We start from the raw sequence: 10,263 nt of genomic DNA, 5'->3' as shown, positions 1-10,263 counted from the left end.
AAGTGCCTTGAAATGATTAAGTGCTGTGCCAGGGAAGGGTTAATAGGCAGAAGCCTGTCCCACACTGCCGGCCAATTTGGGGGAAAAAGACTTCCTTTCTGGCTAAACTGAGGCTGAGAGGAGTGTGCACAAAAGCAGAGGAGAGATGGGCCCCAAAGGGATCAATCAGTGCCTCCTTCTGGGAACATGCCCCAATTTCCCACAGAGGACTAGGGAGGCTCTGCTCTCAGACCTTGAGATGTAGGTAGGCGGACTCTCTCAAGTTTGACCTTCCCAGCCTGTGACTGGCAGGACGAGCATGTGACCCCTTCCTACGGAGGACAGTCAGCCTGAGACTTCTGCAGGAGCTTTGCTAAGCGGGTGGGAGCCACCGGCAGCTGACTTGTCCCCATGAGGGAAGGGTGAAGCCGAGACAGAGGAAACAGAGCTAGGCTGGACACAAGTTCTTCAGGATATTAACCAGGCTCCTGGATCTAACTATGCCTGAAGCCAGTTCTTACATGAGCAAAAAAATTCCCTTCTGCTTCATTCTGTTGGAGGAGGGTGTCAGCCCTAGCCCAGGCCTCAAGGATCACGGGATTGCAGAGCCACCCTGGACCCTGGCAAGGAGCCTTCCTTGAGCTGCCCCCCCGCTCTCCTCAGAGCCCTCTCCAGGAGACCTGTATCTGTCCCCAGGCCTGTTTCTCCATCTTCCAAGGTGTATGGCTTTGAGCAAGTCACTTCAGCTTTCTGGGTCTGTTCTCTCATCTGTAAAGTGGGGATAACGTAACCTGAGACAATAATGTAACACCCTGGATGAGGTGACCGCGTCAAGGCCGGGGCGCAGTGTTTGCCCTGTGTTCAGCCCTCTGTGCCCCTGGCAATGCGGTCTTCACCCGCGGCGGCACCGGCAGTTCCGCCAGGGGCCCGGCCCGTGTCTGCCGCTCTGCCCCGAGTCCAGCACCGGGCCTGGAGCCTCAGCTGCGAGCTTCAGTGTCCTCACATGTGGAAGGTTCTGTCCCGTGCAGGGCCTGAGGGGCTCGGCAACCACCCCACCTCCGCCGCCACCCCCCCCCAATCCTGCTGCCCTGGCCCTGGCCCTGGCACAGGGGCAAGAGCGCCTCCTACGGGCCACAGAGCTTCACCAAGGCGTCGGACTCGCCGCTTGGACACACAGTCTCACACAATCTTTGTCCCACTTTTTTTTTTTTTTAATTAAAACAACAATCAGGTAACTGCCCCAAACCATCAGGGATAAGACCCTGGGCAGTCCTTTCTTCAAAAAAATATATTTTCTTTTTCCTTTTTTTTTTTTTTAAACAACACCAAAAGCAAATCCACAGCCCCTGTTGAGCTGGTCCCCAAGGAGAATGAGCTAGACAGCTCCCCTAGCACCTCTCTGAGCAGAGACCTTGGGACCATCCCCCTAGACCCCAGACTGAGCAGAGAGGGGTGTCTCCACCTGCTGATCCCTAGAGGGTAGGAGAAAAGTGATCGGCTCCACACCATGCAAGAAAAAAACCAGCCAAACCCACAAAGCAAAAGAAAAAAAAAAAAAAATCAAGAGGATAAATTAAAAAAAAAAGTGAAACAACCCCCCCCTCCCGAGGCAGTGGGCAGGAGCCAGGTTGAGCCCCATGTGCCCTCAGAGGCCCTATTTGCCAGTGCTGGGGTGAAGGCGTGGGCAGCTGTCGTCTCACTCGTGGGGGCTCAGGAGGATTCACATGGCTCATCCCCCGACTGTGTCCCCCGACGCTGATGCCAGGACAGAGGTGTGGCCACCCTAGGCCAAAGTGTGCAAAGTCCTTTCAGTCAAGAGATAAAAAAAAAATATACAACTTAGGTGGCATCCAGGGCTGGGCCCGGGCAGTTTCCCACACTCGGGCACTGGCTGCCTTCTCTGTGAGGGGCAGCTCTCGTGGAGGCCATCAGGCCCGTCCAAGTCCAGGATCTTGGGGGCTGGAGACTTGGGGTCCAAGGAGCAGCAGGGGCAGAGGCACTGGTGGGGCCCATGTGGGCCTGGCCGGGGGCCCCGGTGGTCTGGTTCTTTGGCACTTGGGACCAACAGCCCGCTGCCAAGTCCGGCAGGAGCGGCCCCCTTGAGTCTTCCCCCAAACCCCCAAGGCTGCGCTGGCAGTAGCTTACGGTGTGGGCAAGTACTGGCCCAGCAGAAGGGGCGTGGGGCGCGGAAGGGCCAGAGTGGAGTCCACGGCCCCGCCCCCTACGAGTCCTCCCCCAGGATCTCCTTCACAAAGGCAGCAATGTCCGTCTTCTTGGTTTTGTGCAATGTGAAGAACGGGTGCTCCTGGTGGGAGAAGAGAAGGCAGTCACCTTGGGTCCGAGTCCCCAAAGCACCCCCGGCCCATGTGCTCCTCCTGCCCCGCATACCTGTCCCTGCCTGGCAAACTCCTACTCATCCTTCTAGGACCTCCCTGTTCAGGAAGCCCTCCTTGTTAGAGATGGCGTGAGGGCTTCCTCCTCCGTCCTCCTGCAGCCCTCCTCCGGCCACACTGACCTCACTCTTCCCCACCTGTACCAGGCCTCCAGGCGAGTGGAATGCCCTCTCCATCAGCAGGTAAGTCCTTGCAAGCCCGGTTCAAATGTCACCTCCTCTGTGAGGCCCTCCTTGATAGCTTCGGATAAAATGGCTCCCCTCCCTCCACCATCCCCCACCCCATCCCTCTGCACCATCTGAGGGAGCACTGCCTGTGTGCCCCTCCACGAGGCCTGGTGTGGAGGAGAGGGGAGGAAGCCGGGCTATGTCTGAGTGAACATCTGAGCGCCCGAATGAATTCGAACAGAGGCAAGCCAAAGGTGCTGCCATCTCTGTGCACAGGGCTGTGGCCTTCTCCCCAGACCCCACCAACCCACCGCTGTGCCCGCACTCACCATCAGCTCCAAGTAGCTCATGCGCTCCGCGGGGTTCTTTCTCAAGCTAGGAGAGAATGGGGCGGGCTGAAGCCAGGCTGGCATAAAGGAGGTCTCCCGGCCGGCCAAGCCAGGGTGGGCTCACCCCTAACTGGGCAGTGAGGACACATTTCCTCCTGGGGCTCTGGGAAGAAGGGGTGGGACTGCTCTGGGGGGCTCCTGAGGATGGAGTGGGACCTGGGCGTACACATTACAGAAAGACTTACACCATGTTTCTTTGCCCCTTGGAGTATTAGTTTTTTTGTCTCTAGAGTGATCTAGGGGGGGCGCCTGGGTGGCTCAGTCATTAAGCGTCTGCCTTTGGCTCAGGGCGTGATCCCAGAGTCCTGGGATCGAGCCCCACATCAGGCTCCTCTGCTATGAGCCTGCTTCTTCCTCTCCCACTCCCCTGCCTGTGTTCCCTCTCTCGCTGGCTGTCTCTCTGTCAAATAAATAAATAAAATCTTTAAAAAAGAGAGAGATCTAGGGAATTCCCAATGATCCCAGCACCAAATGACACTGAAACGCAATAGTTAACAATCGCATACACGGTGTCCTTAATCAGGAGGGACACTCCTCATCATGGTCCGGGGACAGGGCACGCCCCAGTGTAAAGGGCCAAGGTGACCAGCGACTCTGCTTGCCAGGCTCATTTGTTTTCAGTCTTTCTTATTTTCTCATAAAAGAAAGAAAGGATACAAAGTTTCCTCTGAGTATCTCTTTGCCCACGATACAGATATGTTCTGTCTTTCACTTCTGAATACCCTGCAATTTTATTTTTCAAATCTCTTTCAAAATCCAGGAGTTGGGGGGTCCTGGGTGGCTCAGTCGGTTTAGCGTCCGACTCTTGGTTTTAGCTCAGGTCCTGATCTCAGGGTCCTGGGATCCAGCCCTGCTTCCGGCTCCGCGCTCAGCCAGGGAGTCGGCTCGGGACTCTCTCTCTCTCTCTCCCTTTACCCCTCCCCTCCCCTCTCAAATAAATAAGTCTTAAAAAAAAAAAAATCCAAAGGGAGGGAGTAGGGAGATGGGGTGGCTTGATGGGCATTCAGGAGGGCACGTCATCTGATGAGCTCTGGGTGTTACACACAGCTGAGGAATCACTGAACACAACATCGAAAACTAATGATGTACTAGGTGTTGGCTAACTGAATTTAATTAAAAATAAATACATAAATTTTTAGAAGTCCAAGAGTTGGTCAGAAGAACTTACTTTTCCCTCTCCCTCCTTCCTTTCTCCCTATTTCCTTTGTAATCTCGAATATAATTTTTTTTTTTTTTAACAGAGCTCCCATGGGCATTCTTTAACTGGGTACAAAGTTCTACACATCAGTAAAGCAAGTCTGTTTATGCTTTTCAAGCCCTCCGTTGCTTTGTTTTCTTTTCCGGGCTACCGGGTCTGCCCATCTCTAGGAGGACTGTATCAGTAACTCACCAGGACCACCGTTTGCCAGAGTTTCCTTGGGCTCTACTTCTGCCCTGCATACTCTGATGCCGTGTCGTTTGGACGTGTGTTTGCTAAATGAGAAGGGGCCCGGGCCCAGGGCGGAGCTGGAATCGGGCCGGGGCAGGGAGGGGGCGCCAACCGGGGCTCGGGGAGGCCCCGGAGCCCCTGCAGGGCTGCAGACTCACCACTGCGCAGTGAAGTCCACAAACTCAGGAGAGAAACGGTCGGCGGGGAGCTGGGGAGACGGCTCCTCTACGACCTGCTTCAGCTGCTGGAACGGAGTCCCCCAGGATTCATACGGAAAGCGGAGGATGGCCATCTCGATCTGCAGCGAGGCGTAGCGCGGGTCAGAGGCGCGCACCCGGCCCTCGGACGCAGGGCGTGTGGGGAACCTGGCTGGCCTGGCTTGCCGCCCAAAGCCGGCCCACAGGCAGCTCGAGGGGCAGGCACATGACATCAGAGCACAGATCAAAGCCGCGGGAACGGCAACCGTTGGTTCCTCTGACCCAGCCGGCACAGACCACGGCTCACGAAGCACGTGCAACCCGGGGCTGTGACTGGTGTGAGTATCATCGGGCTTTGAAACCACCTCCATTCAGAAGGCTTTCCAGAAAAACCCACGTTCCAGCTTATCCGGAAAAATCAGAGGAGCTGGCCAGCCTGGGACACCCTCCCACAAGGCAGCAGTGGGCACAGGCACGCGGGGCAGGCAGTGGCTTCCCTGCTCGCCGCAGGCCTCCCCTCCCTGACGTCCCCACGGGGACGGAAGTATCTGCCGCCGTTTCTTCGGGCAGTTGTTAGGACAGAGCAGGCAGATGGGAAATGCAATTATCCTCCTAAGCCTGTCTCTCCCCGGAGCTGTAAACCGTGAGGCCGGCGTTTGGTCAGCCTCTTCGTGTTGGCAACAGCCCCCCGGGGCCCATCAGGAACTGAAGTTGGCAGCTGCTCCTTCTCCTCCCCCCCCACCCCACCCACCCTCCTCCTCTGGGAAGACCTCCCCCTCCCTGCTGAAGCCCTGGACACACGGCCACCAAGGCCTTGTCAATCCTGCTGAACCCAGAACTCCCTGCAGGTGACATCCAGGCCACCTGGCCTCTGGACCCGCACCAGGCCCCCCACCACATGCCTCGCCTGCAGTTGGCGGGAAGTCATTTGTGGAAAAGACCAGCTATCTTACGACAAACTCTGGGTTCTGATTTTGACTGCCGAGTTAAAAAAAAAATCAGGTCAGCCCAGGCCCCCGCCTAGAATAGCACAGCGACTTCTCACTGACAGGCCATAATCACCATAATGAACACAAGAGACCTCAGCTCAAACAAGTGCTTCGTGTTGGCAACTGGCGGCTGAACAGCTCACTAATTATTGTGCTAAGAAAGGGCCTTCCCATTAGGCTAAAGGCCCCTTTCCAGCCAAGACATAAACACACCCCACAGATGAAGGGTGTGCGAACTGCAGCGGGTGGGGTTGTGACCCGGTGTGTACTTTCCCAGCACAAATTCGGGGTGCTTTTTCCTAGAATGTTCACCGATTCCAAGCAGCAGAAGTGAGGGTCCTGTGTGGGTTTCCACGGAAGGACCCAGTGGCCTGCCGGTTACCATCAGGAAAACCGAAGACTGTCCAGACTCTTGACCGTGTAATCCTCCTCCCCCCCACCCTGCCGCCCCTGCTAATTTTTTCTAAAGAGCTCAAAATATGCAAAACAAAACAAAACAGCCTCTGGGCCCAAAATGTGTGGTGCGGGGTGACTTGTAAGAGGGAATATTAGGAAGCAGTCGAAACAGCCAGCGCCAGCGACCGGCTGAGTCCCGGCCATGACCCTAAAGGCCACGCTCTGCGATACCCCATTCAGGCGTTCACATGATCGGCATCTGCTCGACACCCGTCGTGGCCAAGAGCCTTCCCAATCACATCCCACGTCCGCACGTTCGGCAGCCGTGGTCACGTGCCCGCAGACGGCCACCCGGGACGGGCTCCGAGGCCGGGGGAGAACCACCCGCGTTGGCAGGCCCGGCACCCAGGGCTTCACCAGTCCCTCCCCCAGGTCGGCCAGGGATTTCGAAAGGGAAGAGGAAAGCAGACACAACTGAAACGTCCCCGCATCAGGGACCGGCTGGGCAGTGCCGGCAGACGGCGTGCAGTCTCTTGAAGAGATGCCCATGGGGGATTCTGACAACCCAGAGAACATGAGTGATATGGTGCTAAGTGAGAAAACCAAAATAAAAACCACAGAAAACATCTAGAAGGAAATGCACAATGTTAGCAGTGGATGGTAGGGAGCAGGGGCTCAGTGCCTTTGATGTTTTTCTCCCTTTTACTTTTCCTCTGTGTTTTTAGGCGGCGTTTCTAGGGCTTTCGTAACTTCTGGGGGGAAACCAAACCTGCACTGCGACAGCCGGGTTCTCCTGTGCTTGCACGCCAGTCCCCCATCCAGACACGGACTCTACTTGCCCTTGACCCTGGCCTGGCCCCGGACGCTTTGAGCAACAGGAGGCAGAAGCGACACGGTGCCAGTCCTGGAACGGGAGAGCCCCTCTCTCGCGGAAACCGCCACAAGACTTCGACAGCCCTCGAACCCAGTGAGCGGCTGGCCATGAGGAAGTCACAGGGAGGCCCCACGTTTGTAGAGCCTTCCTGGACCTTCCAGCCCAGCCCAGACCCGGCCAGAGCCAGGTGGTGCAGAAGAACTGCCCAGCTGGTCCCGCCCAGACCGCAGAACCACGAGAAAGAACCACCTATCGTCGGCTTGTGTCACTAGGTTCGGCAGCAGTTGGCGACACTGCACCTGCTAACAGAAACATGCACCGAGCACACGCTCCAGCCCGAGTCCCACTGCAGACATGAGAACGTCACGGGGATGTGGTGGGTCCCCAGTCATGACGGACGGACACACGGATGGGAGGAAGGGATGGAGGGAGGGGAGCGGGGCTGTGTACGTGTCAAGGGGTCATGAGTGGGGTCTCTAACATCCAACCAGTTCTGTGTCGTCTGGAAATCCAGCGAGAAGTTGCTCTTATTTTTCAACTCAGGAGTTGGGAGACGCTTATCTGCAGGTACAGTGAGCACCTTCAGACTCTGACCATTCCTCTCCACTTCAGAAAGGAAAACGTTCACTTGAGAAAGGATGGTGTCGGCATTATTAAGACAATTGGAAGGTATCATCCAATTCCATGTCTCTGACAAAATCGGAGACTTTGCTTTTGATCCTTTCCTAGTCACTGCACACAGACACCACTTACACGGTGACGGTCACACAATGAGGAAGGGGGTCAGGATAATAAAACTGCGTTATCAGTAAGATCCAAAACATATACGTTGACCCTGAACTCTCACCCACCCCTTCTCCGACCTCCCCTTGACTCTGGCCGCCCAGGCACACACTGGGCACCCCCTGCCCACCTCAGGGCCTTTGCCCCCAGAGCCCTGCGAGGCCCTCCCCTACCTCCTCAGAAACTTGTGCTGCTCTGCTCCCACCCCTGAGTCTCCTCTCCATACCCCTTCCCACTAGGTACTTCGCTGGTTTGGGTTTTGATTACTGATTGTACCCCCCCAACAGCAGGAGGCCGAAGGGGCTGGGGCAGGGAGTGTCACCATGGAATCGTCCACACAATGGACACTCCCCATTAGCTCCAATGGCTGGGATGGGGATGGGGGCCGATGACCCCTCCGCCAGCTCAGTCGGTCCCTTGTGCATCCGGGGGCCATCACGACAACAGCATTTTCCTGGGTACCCTGGTGGGGGAAACTCGCATTCTGGTCTTTTTCCTGTCGCTTCAGCCCATTCTCCACATGGGAACCAGAATGGGCTTTCTAAATTGATATCTAAATAAACCTTGACCCACACCTGAGCCAAGCCCTGACTCAGGCAGGGGTAGGCGTTCCCTGGGCAGTTCCAGAAAGAACAAGGGGCACAAGGGCCCAGCCCACCTCCTGGACCACAGATGTGGGCATCCCAGCTGAACTAATAAGGACTGGGCACCCGCCCTCACCCCTCCCGGCCCCCATGGCCCCCACGGCCCCCACAGCCCCAGGACTGACAGGGAGGACCTCACGAGCAACAAACTTCCTGCCACAAAAAAAAAAAAAAAAAAAAAAAACTTAAGATTTTTGCCATTTTCCTTTTTAAATTATTTGGGTACCAGGAGCTCACTTAATGTGGAATTGGCTATGACTTCTCAACAAGCACCAGGAGCTCTGGGGCAAGTCTAACAGACGAGTTATCACAAACTGTCAAGAACTTTCATGAAGGACACACCTCCCCACTAGGGAAGGGCATTCCACCACTACAGATACACCCTAAGTTTTGACGGCACGTTTTCCTCTCAGATTGTGAAGCCAACACTTTTTTTCAGGCCGAAACTATTTGACGGGCCCGCCAAAAGCTCCGGGACTGAGCATGGCCCCGCCCTGGCCCCACCCGACCAGCGGCTGGACCCAGCGCCAAGCAGTTACCATGGTGATGCCGAGGCTCCAGACGTCGGACTTGACGTTGTAGCCTTTCTGGTTCAGCTCCGGGTTGATTCTCTCGGGCTATGAAAAGAACCAGAGAGGCGTGAACACCCACCTCACAGTAAGGGGCCACAGGAGGGGCCCCCTAAGTTACCCTCAGCTGGGTCTTTCCTCCCCCACCCCAAACAGAAGGGTCAGTGCTCATCCTATTCCCCCCCCCCACACACACACACAGAGCAGGGGAGAAAACCGAGGCCAGTGAGGGCCGGGGTATTGCGGTGAAGGCCCAAACCATGCCTCACAGCCAGCCCTGCCCGGGGCAGAGGGGCACCCTCAGGACACGGGGAGAGGGCCAAGACCTACACGAATCCCACAAGTCACCTCCACGTGGGTGTTCATGAAATTTATTACCCAAATGGGCACTCTGGGGACAGCTAATTCCAGGGGTAAAGAGGGGCTCCTTGGCCAGGCTGGGTGGCAGGTCACCCCTGCTGTGGCAGGAAATGCAGGGCCTCAGAAGGCCCTGTCCCCAGTGGACAGAGGACACGGCCTGACCATGATCTCCCAGGCGTATCCCTCCTGAACCTCAGCTGTGGGGGGACTCAGAGTGCTGTGGGGACCACTCACAGCCATGTAGGGCTTGCAGCCAGCGTCCAGCGTCTTGGCCACAGAATCCACCAAGTAGCCACTGATACCGAAGTCACACATCTTCACGTGACCCTCCTTGTTGATGAGGACATTGGACGGCTTCACGTCTGCCACGGACAGAACACACCTTTTCACCTTCTGGGGTTGTGGGCACTGCGGGAGGCCCACAGGCTCCCCTGACGCCCCAACTGCCCAAGGGGCAGATGATACAGGGCTCAGGGAGTAGATGAGGGACGAGGCTCTGAGAGGTGCTGCCCCGGTCTAAGGCCACAAAGATGGGAGCAGCGTGGCCAAAACACGCCCTGGCCACTGGTCACAGTGGGGAAGGGACTGAGTTTCTACCAGGACCTCGTCTTGGCGCCCACCGTCAGCACTCTGGACACAAGGTCCAGAGGGGGGACTCAGCCTGTCTGCTGGCAGAACCTCCGGCTCCGGGGTCCTCCTGCACTGGGGCTCTGGCGGGGGATGGACCACTGACCGGTTGAGCACCCGGAACCCACCCAGCATCCACGCTGAGAGGCTGGGCGGTTCGGCCAGGAGGCACAGGGCAGCAGCACAAACAGGACAGGGGGCTGTGCAAATGCGGAGGCCACGCCACAACTCGGGGCCCATACAGAGTGGGCGACAGGCCACACAGCAGGGAATCTTCCCGCTAAAGCACGTGAAGCACACATGCAACCTCCATGCTTTCGTACAGGGACAGGCAGGATAGAAACGCACAGGAAAAGGACCGGAGGTTCCACGCTGGGCTGCCAACAGGGGCGGGGGGCAGGGGCTGGGGTGGCCGCCGAGGAGGCACAGCGGGAGAAGCGGGGCGTCCAGGTAAGCGAACTACTCAG

The 10,263-nt window shown here is 57.0% G+C and overlaps 1 protein-coding gene across 2 annotated transcripts in view; it reads right to left on the bottom strand.

Moving 5' to 3' along the window:
* Window positions 1-1,275: 1,275 nt before the first annotated feature.
* MAP2K3 (mitogen-activated protein kinase kinase 3) overlaps window positions 1,276-10,263 on the bottom strand; it is a 28,139-nt gene continuing 19,151 nt past the window's right edge. Inside the window, exons 8-13 of one of the 2 annotated variants that reach the window (XR_567181.2) lie at window positions 9,404-9,531; window positions 8,780-8,857; window positions 4,516-4,655; window positions 2,869-2,914; window positions 2,125-2,284; window positions 1,276-1,784 (exon numbers count right to left, since the gene is read on the bottom strand). Coding sequence is in view for 1 of the 2 variants with exons in the window: in XM_008685944.2 (XP_008684166.1) it covers window positions 2,201-2,284; window positions 2,869-2,914; window positions 4,516-4,655; window positions 8,780-8,857; window positions 9,404-9,531 (476 nt within the window). In the remaining variant the exon portion in view is untranslated. Of the gene's footprint in view, window positions 2,285-2,868; window positions 2,915-4,515; window positions 4,656-8,779; window positions 8,858-9,403; window positions 9,532-10,263 lie in introns of both variants that reach the window. The other variant, XM_008685944.2, reaches the window with a different exon arrangement.

Source organism: Ursus maritimus, unplaced genomic scaffold (genome assembly GCF_017311325.1).
Source record: "Ursus maritimus isolate PB19 unplaced genomic scaffold, ASM1731132v1 scaffold_14, whole genome shotgun sequence".
Classification (NCBI taxonomy): domain Eukaryota; kingdom Metazoa; phylum Chordata; class Mammalia; order Carnivora; family Ursidae; genus Ursus; species Ursus maritimus.
Note: the sequence above shows the minus strand (reverse complement) of the source record. Positions and strands in the feature narration are given on the sequence as shown.